The sequence below is a fragment of the Leucoraja erinacea genome, chromosome 4, assembly GCF_028641065.1.
Source record: "Leucoraja erinacea ecotype New England chromosome 4, Leri_hhj_1, whole genome shotgun sequence".
Lineage (NCBI taxonomy): Eukaryota > Metazoa > Chordata > Chondrichthyes > Rajiformes > Rajidae > Leucoraja > Leucoraja erinaceus.
In genome coordinates, this window is record NC_073380.1 from 53,054,308 (window position 1) to 53,076,688 (window position 22,381).

The following is a 22,381-nucleotide window of genomic DNA, read 5'->3' on the forward strand; positions in this document are numbered from 1 at the left end:
TTCATTTGTTATATCTCTCGTTGCCCTCTGCCCTGACTCTCAGTCTAAAGAAGGGTCTTGACCCGAAACGTCAACCATTCCTTTTCTCCAGAGAAGCCGCCTGACTCACAGAGTTACACCAGCATTTTGTGACTGTAAAGGAAACTAGACGTTGTCCATAGTCCTTTAACTAGGTCTTTATTTAAACACTAATAACACACGTTCCAGTACTAACCACATCTGGTCTACACACGTACTGGAACCCAACAGGGAGGGAACATGCAGACACTACAGTTATACTATAGAATGTGGGAGGGACGATATGCTAATGAGGTAGTTACATATATGGTTGCATGCATAACCATCTACATCCCTTCCCGTAAGATAAATAGCAGCAGCAGGCAATTATACAGACCTGCACATAATAACAATAATGGTCAGTGAACATCTCAAACTAAGCATAATCACCATACCGATCAGGAGCCCGCACAACTCTGCCAGAGCGGGTCCGTACACCACCCTCACTCCCCTCTCCCAAAGGCAAAGGCAGCGAAGATCGGGGGGACGGAATAGGCAGTAACGCAGGTCGGGGACTAGAAACCGGCGAGGCAAAAAACGAACTAGAAGGGGAGGACGAAGAAGAAGAACCGACAGGAGAGGACCGTGGGGAAAGAACAGGAGAGCCGAAATCAGGTTTCACAGGAGCAGGTTGGGTAGGCGCAGGAATGACAGCAGGGGCACATGGGATAGCCCGAGGAGGAGGAACAGGTAAAGGAGTGGATGTGGACGGGAAAGAGATCGGTGGAGGAGGCTCACGGACAGCACGCAAATGCTGGCGACTGCGACGATATACAGTACCCTCGTAATCCACCAAATAGGAGCGAGGGGAGTCAGCCAGCCCTACAACAGTAGCAAGCTTGGAAAAACCAGTAGAAGTCTGCATGCGAACCACCTGGCCCGCGGAGAGGGAAGGTAGACGACGACAAGACTTGTCATGAGACCGACGCTGGATCTCATGGCGATGAGAGATGCGGCGGTGGACCACCTCAGGGGAACGAACCATAGGAGTCAGGGATTGTTGAGAAATAGGCATAGGAGGACGGAGGACGCGAGACATGAGCCGTTGGGCAGGAGAGCCCAAAACCCCATCGCGAGAAACATTACGCAAATTCAAAAGTCCTTGGTAAAAATCACAATTTGATAAACGAGACTGTTCCAACAAAGTCTTAGCACTGCGCACAGCAGCACGTTCTGCCAGCCCGTTGCTCTGAGGGAATTCTGGGCTGCTAGTGTAATGGGCAAAGTGCCACTTAGTCGCAAAGGCAGCAAACTCAGCACTAGTGAACTGCCGGCCGTTGTCAGTTTGTAGCTTCACTGGAGAGCCAAACGTGGCAAAGTGACGGCGCAGCTTACTGATGACCATCTCCGAGGTGATGGTGGGAAGAAGGTCCACATCAAACCAAGATGAATATGAGTCAACAAGTACCAGATAGTTCTTCCCACGCCACTCAAAGATATCGGCGGCCAGCAAAGACCAGGGCATTTCAGGTGCCGGCTGTTGTAGCAGGGGCTGTCGTTGATGGTGAGGGGCCATGGAGTTGCAAGCAGCACACGCAGCAACCCGAGCCTTGATGTACTTGGCCATAGCAGGCCAATAGTATTGCCCCTGGGCATGGGCAACGGTGGCGTCAGCACCCGGGTGCCCGGAGTGTGCAGCAGTATAGTAGGCATCATACAACGAGGCAGGAATAACCACTTTGTGACCCTTTATGACAATTCCATCCCGAAGTACAAGCTCGTCCCGAACAAGGAAGAACGGCCTCACGGCAGCAGGCAGGGAGTGTGGCTTGCAGGGCCAACCACGCAGAATAACAGCCGATAGCTGCTGCAAATCAGAGTCAGCAGCGGTGTGCTCAATCAGTGTCTGCAACTGCTTCGACGGGACGAAATTCACGTTGAGGACATGCAGATCAGACTGTTCATATGGATGCTGTACACAGGAGGACAAAGGCGCCCGCGACAGGGCATCAGCAACATGCATTTTCGTGCCCTTCTTGTACACTATGTCAAACTCAAAGCATTGCAGCTGTAACATCATCCGCTGCAAACGGGCCGGGGCAGCATGAATGGGCTTATTAAGTATGGTAACCAGCGGCTGGTGGTCCGTTTCAACTGTGAACCGCACACCGTAAAGAAAATCCCGAAACTTCGAACAGGCAAACACCACAGCCAGGAGCTCCTTCTTCATGGTAGCGACCATGGTGGACACCCAGCTGGTGGGCTCGCTGACAGCTTCCAGGACTCCCAGGTTCACCATTTTGTCCAGCATAGCTTTAACCTTGTCCTTCATTGCAAACGAAACCCTATGAGACGGACGGCACACTGGGGTGACAGATGAGTCAATGGCAATCTTGTATACGAGGGGGAGCTTCCCCAACTTGTCATCAAAAAGATCGTGGTATTCGGACACGGGGTCTAACTTTACCCGCACCTCATGGACAGTACTGTCAAACGCAACCAGGCCCAGATCCTGGCAAGCCTGATTACTTAGCAGAGGCACACAATCACAGTCCAAAACAAAAAACGATAAATCACGAGATGTCTTGCGACACGACGAAGCCATCCTTGCACACACTTACAAGATAAATGAATTAAAAAAAACCCGATAAACAGAGGCGCAGATCCCACTTCTGACACCATGTAAAGGAAACTAGACGTTGTCCATAGTCCATAGGAGTATCCGGGGGGGGGGGGTGGGGGGTGATTGGCAGTCACCGAGGTACATTGTTGAGTAATGTAACAGCCGCAGGGAAGAAGCTGTTCCTGGACCTGCTGGTCCGGCAACGGAGAGACCCGTAGCGCCTCCCGGATGGTAGGAGGGTAAACAGTCCATGGTTGGGGTGAGAGCAGTCCTTGGCGATGCTGAGCGCCCTCCGCAGACAACGCTTGCTTTGGACAGACTCGATGGAGAGGAGTGAGGAACCAGTGATGCGTTGGGCAATTTTCACCACCCTCTGCAGTGCTTTCCGGTCAGAGACAGAGCAGTTGCCATACCATACTGTGATGCAGTTAGTAAGGATGCTCTCAATGGTGCAGCAGTAGAAGTTCACCAGAATCTGAGGAGACAGATGGACCTTCTTCAGTCTCCTCAGGAAGAAGAGACACTGGTGAGCCTTCTTGATCAGAGTAGAGGTATTGTGGGTCCAGGAGAGGTCATCTGAGATGTTGACCCCCAGGAACCTGAAGCTGGAAACACATTCCACCTCCGTCCCGTTAATGTGGATGGGGGTGTGCGTGCCGCCCCTAGTCTTTCTGAAGTCTACAATGAGCTCCTTGATCTTCTTGGAGTTAAGAGCCAGGATGGTGTCAGCCCACCATGCTGCTAAGTGCTGGACCTCCTCCCTGTAGGCCAGCTCATCGTTGTTGCTGATGAGGCCAATCACCGTTGTATCATCTGCATACTTGATGATGGTGTTAGTACCTTGTACAGGTGTGCAGTCGTAGGTGAAGAGGGACTAGAGGAGGGGGCTCAGCACACAGCTCTGTGGAACGCCTGTGTTCAGGGTGAGGGTTGAAGAGGTGTGCTTGTCTAACCTAACAGACTGGGGTCTGTTGGTTAGAAAGTCCAATATCCAGTCGCAGAGGGAGGGGTCGATGCCCAGGTCACCAAGTTTGGTGATCAGTTTAGAGGGTATAATGGTATTAAATGCTGAGCTGTAATCGATGAACAGCATTCTTACGTAAGTGTCTGTTGTCGAGGTGGGAGAGGGCGGAGTGAAGTGCCGTTGAGATGGCATCCTCCGTACTCCTGTTCTTGCGGTAGGCAAACTGATAGGGATCCAGTGTGGGGGGTAGGCAGTCTTTGAGGTGTGCCAGGACCAGCCTCTCGAAGCACTTGGTGATGATGGGAGTAAGTGCAACTGGGCGGAAGTCGTTGAGGCTTGCCGCAGTGGAGCATTTTGGCGCTGGCACGATGGAGGTGGTTTTAAGGCAAGTGGGGACAACTGCTTGGGCAAGTGACAGGTTGAAGGTGTCAGTCCAGACGTCTGTCAGCTGCGCAGCACAGGCCCTGAGGACGCGCCCGGGGATGCCGTCAGGGCCAGCAGCCTTATCCATGTTCCTATCTAATTGTTTCTTAAACGTTGCGATAGTCCCTGCCTCAACTACCTCCTCCTGCTGCTCATTCCATACACTCACCATCCTTTCTTTGAAAAGGTTACCCCTCACATTCCTATTAAATCTTTCCTCCTCACCTTAAACTTACGTCCACTGGTTCTCGATTCCCCTACTCTGAGCAAGAGAGACTGCGTCAAATCAGTAGCTGGGCAAATCCGTGATGGTTCGTTCCTCTTACCTTCCAGCATACATCGGATGTCCTCATCCTGGGTCACACCTTTGGCCATCTGCCCGTCTCCATTGATGACCTCAGCGTCTGCACTGTACTGCAACAATAGCAGAACCAGCTCCTGCAACACACAACGCAAGATTGTTCTGCTGAACACCTACGCTCCAGGTCATAAGGTCATGAAGAATTAGGCCACTCGGCCCATCAAGTCTACTCTGCCATTCAATCATGGCTGATCTATCTCTCCCTCCAAACCCCATTATCCTGCCTTCTCCCCATACTCTCTGACACCTGTACTAATCAAGAATTTATCTATCTCTGATGTAAAAAATATCCACTGACTTGGCCTCTACAGCCTTCTGTGGCAAAGAATTCCACAGATTCACCACCCTCTGACTAAAGAAATTTCTCGTCATCTCCTTCCCAAAAGAACGTCCTTCAATGCTGAGGCTATGACCTCTAGTCCTAGACCCTCCCACTAGTTGAAATCCTCCCCATATCCATTCTATCCAAGCCTTTCACCTTTCTGTATGTTTCAATGAGGTCCCTCCTCATTCTTCTAAACTCCAGCCGGTACAGGCCCAGTGCCGACAAACGCTCATCATAGGTTAACCTACTCATTCCTGGGATCATTCTTGTAAACCTCCTCTGGACCCTCTCCAGAGCCAGTGCCTCCTTCCTCACTTATAGTGCCCAAAATTGCTCACACTATTCCAAATGCGGCCTTACCTGCGCCTTATAGAGCCTCAACATTACATCCCTGTTTTTGTATACAAGCCATCTTGAAATAAATGCTAGCATTGAGTTTGCTTTCTTTACTACTGACTTGACTTGCAGATTAACTTTTTGGGAATCCTACACCAGCACTCCCAAGTCATTTTGCACCTCCGATTTCTGGATTCTCACCCCATTTCGAAAGTAGTCTACGCCTTTATTCCTACGACCAAAATGCATGACTCCACACATTGCTACACCATATTCCATCAGCCACTTCTCTGCCCACTCTCCCAACCTGTCCAAGTCTTTCTGCAGAGTCCCTGCTTTCTCTACACTACCTGATCCTCCACCTATTTTCGTATCATCCGCAAACTTGGCCACAAAGCATTCAATCCCCTCGTCCAAATCATTAATATACCTTGGCGCTGCAGACCAGGCCACATCGAAGGAAGGTCGCGGATAGGCGATGTTTTGGGTCGCGACCTTCCTTCAGCCGGATTGGAATAGGGGGGAGAAAGCTGCAACAGTAAGTTGGGGCTGGACAAAACCTGGGCAGAAATGTCAAATTATAGAGGAAGTAACTTTAAGGTCAGATGAAGGAAGTTTAAAGGAGAAGTACGAGCAAGTTCGTTGTGTTTTTTAAACATACACAGAGAGTGGTGGGGGCCTGGAATGTGCTGCCAGTGGTGGTGGTGGGGGCAGATACGATAGTGGTGTTTAAGAGGCTTTCGGATAGGCACATGGATATGCAGGGAATGGAGGGTTATGGATCGTATGCAAGCAGGGGAGATTAGTTTAACTTAGTTTAACTCATGTTCGTCACGGACATCGTGGGTTGAAGGGCCTGTTCCGCTGAAGCAGCAGCTTTGTGCCTAACCTCCCATCACCCGATTTGACAGAGAAACCGAGAGTGGGGTGTCGGGAACTGGGAATGAGATTGAGCTTTAAAAAGGGACGCTTGAATTGTTTGATTGAAAAATATAGCATGGAAACAGGCCCTTCGGCCCACTGAGTCCACCGATCACCCGTCCACACGAGTTCCACGTTATCCCACTTTCTCTCATCCATGGCAATTTACAAAGGCCAATTAATCTACAAACCCGCACGTCTTTGGGATGCGGGAGGAACCCAGGGCACCCAGAGGAAGCCCACACGGTCACAGGGAGAACGTATAAACTGTCCCCTCAGCACCCATAGTCAGGATCAAACCTGGGGCTCTGTCGCTGTAAGGCAGCAATTCTACCGCAGCACCATCGTATTTATCACCCCTTTTGCTCCTTTATGCAGTACTAATATAGTGCATTAATGCAGGTATGCGGGATTAGTTCTACAAGTAAGACTGAAGCATAGGGGACTTCGGCCCCCCTCTCCCTACTATCCTACTGGCCAACGTACTGTCCCTTGAATATAAAGTGGAGGACTTAAGGGCAAGGCTGCTTTATCAAAGGGAGCTGAGGGAATGCTCTGTGTTCTGTTTCACAGAGACATGGCTCACCCCCAGCTCCCCAGACACAGCGGTCCAGCCTGAAGGGTTCTCCATCCACCATATAGACCGTACACAGGCACCTGGGAAAGGGAGAGTAGGGCGTCTGCCTCATGGTCAACTCTGCTTGGTGCTCAGACGTAGCAGTCCTGTCCAACTCCTGCTCTCCACACCTCTAACATCTGGCGGTGAAGTGCCGCCCCTTCTACTTTCCGAGGGAATTCACCTCCATCATCCTGACCACGGTCTACATCCCACCCCAGGCAGACGTCCGTCTATCACTGGAGGAGCTGCACGCCGTAGTCAACAAACAACAGACACCTTACCCCGAGGTGCATTTACCACCGTAGCCGGGATCTTCAATAAAGTAAACCTCAAGAAAATCGTTCCCTAACTTCCACCAACCTGTCTCCTGCTGCACCAGAGGACCAAACACCCTCGACTACTGCTACACCACCATCGAGAATGTCCATCGTTCTATCCCTCGCCCTCACTTCGGTAAATCCGACCTGCTTCATCCTGCCTACAGGCAGAAATTAAAGAGGGCACCCCCAAAGGCGAGGACCGCACAGAGCTGGTCGGGGGGGGGGGTTGGGGGGGGGGGGGGCGCAGAGGAACAACTCCAGGACTGTTTGGAGTCTGAAGACGGGGCAATGTTCAGGGACTCGCCAACGGACTTGAACGAATGCGCCATAGTCGTTACAGACTTCATTATGAAATGTGTGGAGGACTGTATCCCAACAAAAACCTTCCAAGTATTTCCCAATCAGAAACCTTGGATGAACGATGAGATCCGCACTCTTCTGAAGACCAGACACCGGGCATTCATGTCTGATGATACAGAGGTCTATAAGAAGTCCAGATACGACCTTGGTAAGCGAATGGTATGTTAGCATTCATAGCTAAAGGATTTGAGTATAGGAGCAGGGAGGTTCTACTGCAGTTGTACAGGGTCTTGGTGAGACCACACCTGGAGTATTGCGTACAGTTTTGGTCTCCAAATCTGAGGAAGGACATTCTTGCCATAGAGGGAGTACAGAGAAGGTTCACCAGACTGATTCCTGGGATGGCTGGACTTTCATATGAAGAAAAACTGGATAGACTCGGCTTGTACTCCCTAGAATTTAGACGATGGCAGGGGGATCTTATAGAAACGTACAAAATTCTTAAGGGGTTGGACAGGCTAGATGCAAGAAGATTGTTCCCGATGTTGGGGAAGTCCAGAACAAGGGGTCACAGTTTAAGTATAAGGGGGAAGTCTTTTAGGACCAAGATGAGAAAAACATTTTTCACACAGAGAGTGGTGAATCTCTGGAATTCTCTGCCACTGATGGTAATTGAGGCCAGTTCATTGGCTATATTTAAGAGGGAGTTAGGTGTGGCCGTTGTGGCTAAAAGAATCGGGGGTATGGAGAGAAATCAGGTACAGGATACCGAGTTGGATGATTAGCCATGATCATATTGAATGGCGGTGCAGGCTCGAAGGGCCGAATGGCCTACTCCTGCACCTATTTTCTATGTTTCTATGTAAGGCCAACAAAAAGGCCAAAAGGGACTCCTGCTCCAAACTGGAGGATGAGACAAATGTTCGGCAGCTGTGGCGGGGCCTGAATGCAATCACCTCCTACAAGGTGAGATCAGGAGGCAGCTTGAATGTCGGCGTAGCATCACTGCCTGACGAGCTCAATGCGTTTTACGCACGCTTTGATAGGGAGAACACTGATGTGCCTTCCCGAGCCCCCATTCGCTGTGATGGTATTTCAGTCACAGTCACAGAGGCCGACGTCAGAAGATCCTTCAGAGGGGTGAACCCTCGAAAAGCACCTGGACCTGATGGTATACCCGGTCTTGTTCTAAAAACCTGTGCGGACCAACTGGCTGGAGTTTTTACGGACATTTTCAACCTCTCACTTCTGAGGTCTGAGGTTCCCACCTGCTTTAAAAGGGCATAAATTATACCAGTGCCCTAGAAGAGTAAGGTGACGTGCCTCAATGACTATCGACCAGTGGCACTAACGTCGGTGGTGATGAAGTGCTTTGAGAGGTTGATCATGGCGCAAATCAACTCCTACCTCGACAAAAACCTGGACCCACTGCAGTTCGCTTACCACCACAACAGATCAACGGTGGATGCGATCTCGCTAGCTCTCCACTCCGCTCTGGACCACTTGGACAACAAAAACTCATATGTTATTCATCGATTACAGCTCGGCATTTAACACAATCATTCCCTCCAAGCTGGTAACCAAACTCTCAGAACTGGGTTTCTCCGCATCTCTATGCAATTGGATCCTCGACTTCTTCATTCACAGTCCGTTCGTATTGGTGGAAATGTGTCAACATCAATAACAATCAGCACGGGAGCACCTCAAGGCTGCGTGCTCAGCCCCCTACTATCACTCTATACCCATGACTGCGTAGCCGGTCACAGTGCGAACTCCATCATCAACTTCACTGACGACCACTGTTGTGGGACGTATCACTGATGGAGACGAGTCAGAGTATAGAAGTGAGATCGACCAGTTGACCAAATGGTGCCAGCACAATAACCTGGCTCTCAACACCAGCAAAACCAAGGAACTGATTGTGGACTTTGGAAGGGGTAGGATGGGGACCCATAGTCCCTTTTATATCAATGGGTCGATGGTGGAGAGGGTCAAGAGCTTCAAATTCCTGGGCGTGCATATCTCTGAAGATCTTTCCTGGTCTGAGAACACAGATGCAATTATAAAGAAAGCACATACAGCGCCTCTACTTCCTGAGAAGATTACGGAGAGTCGGTATGTCAAGGAGGACTCTCTCGAACCTCTACAGGTGCACAGTAGAGAGCATGCTGACCGGTTGCATCGTGGCTTGGTTCGGCAACTTGAGCGCCCAGGAGCAAAGACTTCAAAAAGTTGTAAACACTGCCCAGTCCATCATCGGCTCTGACCTCCCTACCATCGAGGGGATCTATCGCAGTAGTTGCCTCAAAAAGGCTGCCAGCATCATCAAGGATCCACACATCCTAGCCACTCACTCATCTCCCCGCTGCCTTCAGGTAGAAGGTACAGGAGTCTGAAATCCTCAACATCCAGGTTCAGGAATAGCTGCTTCCCCACAGCCATCAGGCTATTAAATTCAACTCAAACAAAACTCTGATCATTAATAGCTCATTGCACTTTATCTGTTTATTTATGTGTGCATACATATATATATATATATATTCATTAGTATATGGTCACACGGATCTATTCTGTTCTGTATTTATTTATGCCTACTATTGAAGCAAAGCAAGAATTCCATTGTCCTATCTGGGACACATGACAATAAACTCTCTTGAATCTTAAGTCACAATGCAGCTTTATCGGACATTGGTTAAGCCACATTTGGCGTATTGTGTGAAGTTCTGGTCGCCACATTAGGGGCGGATGGTGGGGGCTTTGGAGAGGATGCAAAGAAGGTTTACGTGCAAACTCCACGCAGACAGTATTCAAGGTCAGGACCAAACCAGGGTGTCCGGCATTGTGAGGCAGTGACTCTACCCGCTATGCCACTGTGCCGCCCTGATATTGAACAACTTTCAGTGTAGGTTTTTGAGACTCTATAAGTAGCTTCTCCCTCACCTTCCTGCCGGTGTAGGCAGCTCTGTGTAGCGGAGTATCCCCAACATCATTCACCACATTCACATCCGCTCCGATCTGGCAACAACACAAACCAGGAAATAATCCACTACTGCACGTTAGGATACAATACCCAGATTACTGATCAATGGTACTTTATTGCTACATGTACAGAGTGAAATTCAGTTTTGTGTACAGATCAGTGCACAAGCATTTCGATACAGCTTAGATAAGCATCTGAGATACAGTACAATTATATAGCAGTAATGTCCGGAGACAGTATACAGAGTTGCCAGTATTGTGTTGAGTTCTGGGCATCAAGTTATAAGAAAGATGTTGTTAACTTGGATAGAGTGCAGAGAAGATTTACGAGGATGTTGCCCAGGACTCGAGGGTCTGAGCTATAGGGAGAGGTTGAGCAGGCTGGGACTCAATTCCCTGGAGTGCAGGTGGATGAGGAGTGATCTTATAGAGGTATCTAAAATTATTAGGCCAGGTGAACGCACAGAGTCTCGGTCCAAATTGTCCACGCTGACCAACATACCCCATCTATACTAGTCCTATCTGCATGCATTTGGACCATATCCCTCTAAACCTATCCTATCAATATACTTATCGAAATGTTTTTTCAAATGGAACGAGCTGCTGGAGGAGGTAGTTGAGGCAGGGACTATTGCAAAGTATATGAAACATTTAGAGAGGTACATGGATAGGACAGGTTTAGAGGGATATGGGCCAAATGCGGGCAAGTGGGATTAGTGCAGATGGGGCATGTTGGTTGACGTGGGCAAGTTGGGCCAAAGGGCCCGTTTCCACGCTGTATGACTAAATATCCCCTCAGTTAACCACTACAAGATCACTCCTCATCCTCCTGTGCTCCAAGAAATAAAGCCCTAGCCTGTCCAACCTCTCCCTATAGCTCAGGCCCTCAGTCCCAGTTGTTGACAATCATAATGTTATTGACGTGAAATTTCAACACAAAAGCACGCAAAGTCTGTAAACTTACCTTTAGTAATTCCTCTACCACATCCTTATGTCCAAAGTAACAGGCCAAGTGCAGAGGGGCCCAGCCCAAGTTAGACTTAGTCTGACCTAAAACATAACAACTAGTTAGTCAATTAGTCACAACACTGCCATGGTATGATAGGAGGCACTGCCTCAGAAAGGCAGCCAGTATCATCATGAGTTACTCCAGCACTGCGGGTCTTTTTTCAACTTTATCTATCACATTTGATTTTGCATTGATTGTATCTATGTATAGTTTAGTTCATTATTGCCATGTGTACCGAGGTTCAGCGAAAAGGTTTAGTTTGTGTGCTTTCCACTCAAGAAAAGATGAAAGACGTAAATATGAAAGACAATGGATAGCATGCAAATCAAAGCTTTACATTGTACCTTCGTATCCGTGACATTAATAAGTCATCGTAGAAAAACACAAGGAACTGCAGATGCTGGGTTACCAAAATAACACACAAATTATTGGAGGAACTCAGCCGGTCAGACAGCATGTGAGGAAGGGAATAGACAGGCAATGTGTTAGGTTGGGAGCCCTCTTCAGACATTGTAGCAGGGGATAGAAAGCTGAAAAAAAAAAATCAAAATCCCACACCACCCTGGCTATACTCTCATCTCGCTGCTACCATAGTGAAGAAGGTACAAGAACATGAAAGGCAAGCCCTCTAGCATTGATTTTTCAATACTGGGAAAAGGTTGTGACTATCTACCCTATCTATGTCTCTCATAATTTGATGTACATCTCTCAGGTCTACCCGCCACCTCCCAACACTCCAGAGGAAACAATTCAAGTGTGTACAACTAGTTCTTATAGCTAATAAAGTTTTGTTTTGGTTGCACGACAGACTTCAGTTTAGTCTGGCTACTTAGTATTATTAATTGATAATTTAGTATATAATAGAAAGTTTAAGCGAGAACTTACCCTTTGAAGTTTGATCTTTATTTTATGAGAAGTTGAAGTGAGGGAATACGTGAAGAGCCCGCCAGCCCGCATGCGCATCAATCTTCGGAGCAGCTGTATGAAACCACAGACTAGTTGCTGACCTAAGCTATAGAAGGATTAACAACCTTAGAACTACCGAATGATTTTTATGAGAAGTAGGGTTGGGAGTGGGCACGTATTCCCTCACTTCAACTTCTCATAAAATAAAGATCAAACTTCAAACGGTAAGTTCTCGTTTAATCTTTCTATTTTCTATCGAAGTCACATGAGTGACTATGTGAAGTCTTCAAAGCTCTGTGGTTTCATGCAGTAACCCAATCTGTGTGTGAAACACTTAAACAGATAAACCATTAATGGTAGAAAAAACATGGGTTATTGATACCATGATGCTAACTTGCATACATGGCCATTGTTCTTAACCGGACCATAGTCCCAATTGACTTTGAGTTAAACAATAACTCATGCAACACTATGCAGAATTCTATCTGCAAATATCCAGACATATTCAACCAAATTTTATAATTTATTAACACGCACTATGTAAGTCTCTTGCTGTATGATGAAAGGGAATTACCCATTCTATTGGCTGCTAATGAGCCATCAGCAATATCTTGAGTATTGAATAACAATAAAGAAACTATCTTTCATCTCATAGGTACTAGCAAGCTCAGTGCACTTGTATACCTAATGACACCCTGAATCTCTGCTCTGGTGGGTATGCTGTCAACTTCAAATGTACGCAATCATGCCCATTTTGCTTATGAGATCATTCCCATAACAAACCACCCTAATGTCAGTTATGACCCAGAGACCGAGCCAGAGATTGAGTAAAGACTGTGTTCTTTGTGCTGCGATCAGTTGCTGAAAGCATAATCATCTTAAAAATACTGCTCCCATTAGGAATACAATAGAAGAATATTTGCATAATAATTTAGGGATATTGATCACACACTACAATGAGTATAGGCTTTTAGAGTGGTCATATAAAAGACACCCTGCATAACGTTAGTGAACACAGGTGAATAACCAATCATTTATTGTCCCACTTATGGTACTATAGAGAATGACAAAGCAGCACAAGCAATGTCAATCACATAAACGCTTCTCTAGGCTCAAACTGAAAGCCACACACAACGTCTGTTACTTCCATTTAAAAGTAACTCACATATTTTGTTCATAAACTTCCCATCCAATCGTGCAGAGCTAGCTGCCCGAGAAGACAGGCTGCCCCAGCCATCACTTGTGACCGAGTAAAAAAATGAGTTGCTTCAGCCGCCTTACCATGGCCTGATTGAATAGGCAAAATTGCAACTATTAAATTTCATGTTGCTTCATTCTTAATATTACAAGAGGTATCTACTGATAACCCCCAAGAATTATCAGCAGCAAATTTTGCATATTATCTAAAACTCGATGACACAATGCCCTTTGATCTGAGTAGGGCAGCATTAGCTTCCACCACTGGCTATGTTATCAAAACACCAGATAATGTGTGCCTTAAGTGTATAGATATGGCAAAGTATGCATCTTGAAGATCGATTCTCTGAACTAAGTTGCTTAAAGCCAATCATCCATCTTAAACTAGGTAACTAAACACATGATCAGATTAGCCAAATGCTAACCTGATTCGGCATGCTCCATGTTTCTGTAATCTTGAGAAGTATCAGAAATATACCCCTCTAGTTCTTGGCCAGACCACTCATCCTCCGATGAGATGTCACTGATTCCACTCTGAACCACCATTCCTCTATTGACCATACGGACGGAACCTTATGACGAGAGCTGAAAACACAGTCTCCCCTTGATGTGGGAATACGAGTTCCCTGTCAATTTAACATAATGCTAACCTGAATCAGGAAATGCTTCGCAGCCTTCAGACTGAAACCACTTGTCTGAGTCGCCAGAGTGCACAACACAATCTCTTCGACCGCCAATCAGGAATACTGGTATTGAGTGCCTACGGATTATTATAAATACATTGTTGATTCACAACATGCACCTGCCGAGTTTTACAGAGGTTAATAAAGAGACCTTACCTGCCAGCATCTCTGAACCCGGGTCGATTTGCTTGTTGGAGCTTCAGCGAAGTTCCATTCTTCAGCTGGTGTGATGTTAGATAGCTGATGCCGCTGGAGAACTCCTCTTGTAGTGGCTTGCCCGTCCCCGAGGGAACAGCAAATTGAAAATCAAGAGCAGGCAGCTCTTCCTTATGCGACTCTCGTACATCATGCATTAAAGCATGGGATTCAGGCACATACTCATGTTGTGAGCTACAGCTACAAACTGATCTCTGACACTCCCATAGAGTGGGAGAAATAGTGCAAGCCTGAACCAGGCTTTGCCACAGGCTTATGAGTCGAACTGCCTGTGCATGCCACCGTAACACGGAGCATATTTTGTGCCACCATCTCCGATACTCTTCCGAGTGGGAGGAATATTGCAACCCTGAACCAGGAGTTGGCACAGACGTATGACTTGAACTGCCTGTGCACGCCTCCGTAACACGGAGCATATTATTTGGCACCATCTCCAATACTCCTTTCATCCGAGTGGGAGGAATATTGCAACCTTGAACCAGGATCACAATCACATCTGCATAGATGTTGTGACAGAATCCCCTTGATCCAAATCGTCCGATAGGACTTGTCCCACAGACGTGGCTTTGACTTTGCCCCGACTCGGGGTTGCCAAGCTGCTCCCTCTAGGAGCCGAATCAGTACTAGCTGTGCAGATTGGTGCTCTGTCGGTATTAATCATCATTATTATTATGCTTACCAGACAGGTTGCACCTGCTAGTGACTCCGAGTCCTTGCTCCCTTCTGGAGCCTCAACGGAGTATTTCAGGGAGAAAATAGAGCGCAACCCTGTACCAGGTGTTGTTTCCTCAGGCCTCTGGCCCCCATATGACTCGGATGAGCCGGCGTTATAATCGGAGTCACCTCTTTCCGATAGTCCGCTAGACAGAGTGGGAGAAATACTGCCAGGTGTTGTCACAGCAAATTCCGTTCATATGATTAAAAGAAGCATATCCCCATTAAATCAGAGATTCGACTGCTCTATCGGTATCCACATAGTTGGAGTCTCTTATAAAAGAATCTCCAACAGTCCCTTCTAGTGAGCGGAAATTACCATGACGCCACCCTGAACCAGGTGTAGCTCCCACAGGTGTCTGATAGACACAGCTCAAAAAATGCTTCCTAAGCCAGGAGCTCTGGACTGCAATGGCAAGTCCAATTTCACTACACCATTTAGTGTATGTGATAATAAATGTCCTTTGTAATTATAATTTTTAATATAAACTTTATTGGCATAAGATATATCGTTATATTGCCAAATAATTAAACATGACCTTTGGATGCCATCTACTATGATAGTCACAAACGTGACCGAGTGGCAACCGCTATTAATGCCAACTCTAGTTATAGCCGCCCAAAAATAAAGCATACACTATATGCTGCTGCAGCATAGCTGAGCCCCTCAGCTAGATTCAGATTCAATTTTAATTGTAGCAGTAACTATGGTTAAAATTGCTCGGTGCTATGGCTGCTGAGCTTACCTGAGCGGTAGCTCCTGGTCGTGACTATATTTAACTCACCGGCTGCTGCTAATCCTCCTGCAGCGATAGTTGACCTGGCTGCGCCGGCAGCCGCAATTATGAAATCCTAGCTCCTTACGGAGCCCCACGGCTGCCTCCAAATCTGGCTGCCTGCTCCTGTTCGGAGCTCTAATGCCGGCAGCCGCAATATCTCATCTCAGCTCCTATGGAGCCCCACGGTGGCCTCCAATTTCTGACCGGCTGCTCCCGTTCGGAGCTTCAACGGCAGCAGCTGCAAAGGTTTTTCCCTAGCTCCACTTCCACGGCGGCCCAAAACCCGGCCGCCTCCATCAGCTACTCCGGGCCCGCTGGAAATAAAATTGATTTACCTGCCAGAGCAGTTTCGAACGGCTCCGACTTGCGCGCCATGCGTTCACGTATTGATGCGCATGCGGGCTGGCGGGCTCTTCACATAGTCACTCGCGTGACTTCGCTATAATATTGTATATTTATGTGTTATTGCAATAATGTGCCTGTAAAGCTGCAGCAAGTAAGAATATCATTGATCCGTTACCAGTACATATGATAACTAAACATGGTGAAGACACAAAGTGCTGGAGGAACTCAGCCAATCGGGCAGCATCTCTGGAGATCATGGATAGGTGACATTTCAGTTTGGGACTCTTCTTCAGCCTCAAGTCTGAACAGGGTCCCAATCCAAAATGCTATCTGGTGAAGAGCCCCAACCCAAAAAGTCATTGATTCATATTCTACAGAGATGCTGCCTGACTCTGAGTTACTCCAGCCCTTTGTGTCTTATTTTGTAAACCAGCCTCTGCCGTTCCTCGTTTCCACCAATCAATTGAATGCAGCACGGTGGCGCAGCGGTAGAGTTGCTGCCTTACAGCGCCAGAGACCAGGTTCAATCCTGACTATGGGTCTTGTCTGTACGGAGTTTGTACATTCTCACTGTGCTGCATGGGTTTTCACCTGGTGCTCCGCTTTCCTACCACACTCCAAAGATGCACAAGTTTGTAGGTTAATTGGCTTCGGTAAATATTGTATATTGTCCCTAGTGTGTGTGGGATAGTGTTAGTGTAGGGTGTGACCGCTAGTGCCAGTGTATGGGGTCCTGACCGGAAATGTCGATTATCGTGTTCTCCAGAGGTGTGCTGCCTGACCCGCTGAGTTACTCCAGCACTTTGTGTCTTTTTTTGATAATTAAACATTCTTGCCTCTTTACTACTCACCTTTACAGTTGATGTTGAGAGGTTCCTTTCCATCCTTCCGGGCTTCCAGCAGCTGTCTCATGCCAGGCAAGTCACCATTTCGAGCCAGATAAAGCAACTGGTCTTCCATCTTCCTCTGCTCCTCCATCTGTACCTTAAAACAGATCAAAATGTAATAAAAATAAGCTGCAGGCACTGGTTTATACCATAGTTAGTATCATAATGATGGAGTAACTCAGTGGGTCAGGCAGCATCACTGGAGAACACGGATTGGTGACGTTTTGGGTTGGGACCCTTCTTCATTCTGAGTGCGGTTGGATGAGACCTCCCCACCTTCGAAGGGATCTAAAGGAGATACTCTCTCAAAACGTCACCTACCCGCTGTGCCACCCCTTTAACTTGGCATCGTGTTCGGCATGGACTTCACGGGCTGAAGGGCCAGTTCCTGTAACCTGTTCTGCAGTGGTATCTCTGAGCTCAGCACAAACGTTCTACTTGTGAAGGCTTAAGCTACCAGAAACATTACAAAGCTTCACAGGAAGAGTGGCAGTTCCTTACTTCCTCATTGCCTCCCTCCCTCCCTCCAGAGGTCCAGGTCAAGGCAAGTTCCCTTCACCATGCTGACTGCTGCTCATAGTTGCTCCTGCAGATCCATGTGCCTGTCTAAAACCCTCTTAAACACCACTATCGTAATTGCCTCCAATACCACCCCTGGCAGCACATTCCAGGCACCCACCACCTTGTTTTAGTTTTAATAAAGCACGCAAACAGGCCCTGCAGCGCACCGAGTCCACGCCGACCAGCGACCCTGGCACACACACACACACTGGAGACAATTTATATCTATACCAATCAATTTCACCTACAAACCTGCACATCTTTGGTGTGTGGGAGGAAACCAGAGATCCAGGAGAAAACCCACGCAGGTCACAGGGAGAATGTATAAACTCCGTACAGATAGCACACCCATTGTCAGGATCGAACCCGGGCCTCTCAGCGCTGTAAGGCAGCAACTCAACATAGAGCTCTTAAGAGAATCTGGTTTGGGTTGAAGGGCCTCCTCTAGTTCTGTTCCCTTTGTGAGAACGTACAACATACAACAGCATAGGAACAGGCCATTCGACTCACAATGTTTGTGCCAAACACGGTGCCGAGCTAAACTGATCGCAATGCGGCACTGTGGCGCAGTGATAGAGCTGCTGCCTTACAGCGACACTGACCTGGTTTCATTCCTGACTGCGGTTTCTGTATGTACGGAGATTGCACGTTCTCCCTGTGGCCGTGTGGATTTTAACTGGGTGCTCCCCCTTGCCCGTGTTCACCTGTTACCTATCATGCTTTGTCCTGCCTCCCTCAGCTTACTTCACTCTCCACAAGTCCGAAGAAGCATTCTGACCTGAAACGTCACCAATCCGTGTTCTACAGAGATGCTGTCTGAAAAAGGGTCTTGAACCGAAACGTCACCTATTCCTTTTCTCCAGAAATGCTGCCCGACCCGCTGAGTTACTCTAGCACTTTGCAGTTCTTTGGGTGTTTCTTGCTTTGTCATAATGTGTTTACAAATAATGTCACAATACAAGCATGCATCAAGCTACGACCAACAAAGCACACACACACCTCTACCTCATCTGAAGATGAAGGTTAGGCAAGTCTCCAACGACTTTTTACTACATCAAGATGCACCTTAGAAAGCTTACTGTCGGGATGCATCACAGATTGGTTTGGGAACAGCTCTGCCAAAGACCGCAAGAAATAGCAAAGAGTTGTGGATGTAGCCCAGTCCATCACACAGACCAGACTCCCCACCATTGACTCCATCTATACTTCACGCTGCCTCAGGAAAGCAACCGACATAATCAAGGACCACTCACACCATGGTCATTCCCTCTTCTTCCCTTTCCCATCGGGCAGAAGATACAGAGGCTTGAAAGCACACACCACCAGATTCAGGAGGAGCTTCTGACTACTTAACGGTCCTCTCATAAGCTAAAAGTCATGATCTTCCAACCTACCTCATTGCGGACATTACATTATTTTAATCTGCACTTTTTCTCTCTAACTAACACTATATTCTGCACTCTCATATTGTTCTCTTTGCACTACCTATTGTACCTTTGTATGGAATGATTGTACTCATGTACAGTATGTTCATCAGTCTGAAGAACAGCTAATAGAGCTGCTGCCTCACAACACGAGACCCAGGTTCGATCCTGACCTTGGGCACGGTCTGTGTAGAGTTTGCACTTTGCATTCTCCTTATGACCACGTGGGTTTCCTATGGATACTCTGGTTTCCTCCCACATCCCAAAAGGCGTGCAGTTTTGTAGGTTGATTGTTTAGTTAAATTTATTATTGTCACGTGTACTGAGGTACAGTGAAAAGTGTTGTTGACAATAATAAGTATAAATTGAGTCTATGGAGGGGAGGTTGGGGGGTTTGTGTGATGGTGTGGACTGCATCCACAACTTGGAAGTGTTATCACTGTTTTAAAGTGGAGAAGACATCTTCAGCTTTACTCTCTGTGACAGCTCTACCAAGTGAGACACAAATTCCCCGAGTACCATTGAACGGCTGTGATGGAAGATTGGTGATGCAGTGAGAAATGTTATGGTTAGCTTTACTGGTTTATTAGGATTTTGTGCAACATTCTTTTGAAAACTTGTAAGTATGTACAAAGACATTGTAATGGCGCAATTCTGTGCAATAAGTTGCTGGTCTTGTAGTAAAACGGTTGCAGGAAGGAAATACGATGGTTCCCGACTTCTAAACTCATTCTATTTTGCTTTCCAAAATTGGGCGTATTTTGGAAATAATTAACAAAATCACCCTTTGTTAATTGGTGCATCTTGATACTGTACACCCAGTGTACACTGTACACTGACAATGACAATTAAAATTGAATCCGAATCGGAATTTGCTTAATCAAGCAATATGTTGGTCGCTGTGACTGTGACAGAAACAGTAACAACTGATGTTAAGAAAAATAAATACCAAATAACAATAAAACAAAATGACAATACCAAATAAAATAGCTGTCACTGCAAAAATATTCTTACAATCTAACATTCCAAACACGGTTCATGCAGCACAGACAAGTAATACAGCAAACCAAATTAAATGTGTAGGAAGGAAATGCAGTTGCCAGTTTACAAGGAAGATAGACACAAAAAGCTGGGGTAATTCAGCAGGTCGGGCAGCATCTCTGGAGAAAAGGAATAGATGACGTTTCGGGTCAAGATCCTTCTTCAGACAAATTAAATAACTGTTAACACCACAAACTTTGTGGCCATGCTGCAAAGATTTCAATGTAAAGTCACATGACAAGCCAAACCGAACGCAACAAAGTGCTAGAGTAACTCAGCTGACTTACTCCAGCACATTGTGAAACCAGCATCTGCAGTCACTTGTGTCCACAAATGAAATATAAATGCTATAAAGTTTGCACTGCCCAGCAAACTTTGTGACAATACATAAAAATAGTTTCAATGTAATGCAAAACTACAAAACCAAACTAGAAGAACAAAGTGCTAGAATAACTCAGCTAAATTACTCCAGCACACTTTATTTTGTAGACATTAAATACAACTGCATTATAGTTTCTGCCAAAGATCCTATCTTTGGTTTCCGCTGCAAACTTCGGTGGCAATGCATGCAAGCGGTTTCAAATACAAAACACAAGCCAAACCAAATTAAATATAAACTGTAATAAAGTTTACACTACAAACGTTGTGGCTATGTATGTAGCAATGCAAAGGAACTGAACAAATTAAAACTAGACACAAAAGTACTGGAATAACTCAGCGGGTCAGGCAGCATCTCTGCAGCAAAAGGATGGGTGACGTTTCGGGTCGGGACTCTTCAAATAAGTTAAATACTGCATAAAAAGTGCTAGAGTAACTCAATCACATTGTCATTTTTTTAAATGGAAACAAGCATCTACAGTCACTTTCCTCTGCAAACTAAATACAATTGCTATAAAATCGAACGGACTGCAAAGTTCGTGGTGGTAATACATGGCAAAGTTTCAATACAAGACAACTGCGAGAAAATGTGCTAACTTCGTGCCAATGCAATTAATGCCAGGTTTTACAGTGGAGCATTGGGTTGCCTGGTTCCACGCTGCAATACAAGAGATACACGGTGGTTTACTACGATACAAGAGTGGTTTGCTGCTGTCGCTTTACCTGGGGATCAGGGCTCGGGTTCCAATGGAGCGTTGACCCGGGAGCGCGTGACCGCGCTGCGACATCTACAATGTAGCGGGCGGGGATCCCGGATTCCCGGGTGTTGCTGTTTACCAAATGGACGGGTAGCGGCGTGGGACACACCGCCAGGGCGGCCTCTCGCCTTCTTGCATTGCAAACCGTACAGCAGTTGTATTTGTTGCCGGTGTGTTTAGTTTTAGTTTTAGTTTAGAGATACAGCAAGTCCCACGTCGACCAGCGATCCCGTACACTAGCACAATAGGGACAGTTTTTACCTAAGCCAATTAACCTTCAAACCAGTACGTCTTTGGAGTGTGGGAGGAAACCGGAGCACCTGGGGAAAACCCATGCAAACTCAACACAGACAGCACCTCTGTGCAGGATCGAACCCGGGTCTCTAGCGCTGTGAGGTAGCAACTCTACCACCGTGTTGCCTTGCACAGAAACCCAGCATTGACTGCGGCAGCTAACATCATCACTGTAATATTTAATAGAAAGGAATTGCAGATGCGGTTTTACACCAAAGATAGACACAACGTGCTGGAGAAACTCAACAGGTCAGGCAGCATCTCATCAGAGTCTTAAAGCTCTGTCCCATTGTACGAGTTCATTCAAAGAGTTCTCCCGAGTTTGCCCTGATTCGAACTCGGAGATTTACAGTAATGGCTGCTCGTCGGTACTCGGGGCTTTCGTGAACATTTTTCAGCATGTTGAAAAATCTTCACCCCACTAAGAGACGTCTCCGAGCTCCGACGTACCCACTACGTTTATTCTCCGTACTTATCACGAGTTTGATTTTTCTTTAAACTCGGAAGAGCTCTTGAATGAACTTGCATCGTGGGACCGGGCCATTACAGTGTGGAAACAGGCTCTTCGGCCTATCCTAACAACACCGAACAACATGCCCCATCCACACTAGTCCCACCTGTCTGGATTTGGCCCATATCCTTCTAAACCAGTCTTCACCACTCTCTGTCGTCTCCTTCATTCCTGGGAGTTCGAGTTGCTGAAACAGGAAACTAGTTGGTATGCTCTCTACTGTACACCAGTAGAAGAACGTTTATCTCTCCATGATTTCTCCGCCAGATGCCGGTCTCCAATAAAAAGGCACTCATGTCACTTCTTTGTGACTCTCCTTCCCAGTCTGCCAAGTGTTCCCCAGGAATCGAACATTAAAACGCAACAAGATTTGCATTTATATTGCGGCGTTCATGTCTTTCGCATCTTCTTCTGAGGTGGTACAGTGGTGCAGCTGGTAGAGCTGTTGCCTCACAACATCAGAGACCCAGGATCAATCCTGACTACGGGTGTTGTCTGTATGGAGTTTGC

The 22,381-nt window shown here is 46.9% G+C and overlaps 1 protein-coding gene across 1 annotated transcript in view; it reads right to left on the reverse strand.

The window, feature by feature from the left end:
- Positions 1-21,192, reverse strand: part of osbpl1a (oxysterol binding protein-like 1A) — a 120,741-nt gene extending 99,549 nt beyond the window's left edge. Inside the window, 5 exon segments of the mRNA XM_055634279.1 lie at positions 4,334-4,445; positions 10,130-10,204; positions 11,133-11,218; positions 16,869-17,001; positions 21,032-21,192. Coding sequence (XP_055490254.1) covers positions 4,334-4,445; positions 10,130-10,204; positions 11,133-11,218; positions 16,869-16,995 — 400 coding nt within the window. The 5' untranslated portion in view covers positions 16,996-17,001; positions 21,032-21,192.
- Positions 21,193-22,381: the final 1,189 nt, after the last annotated feature.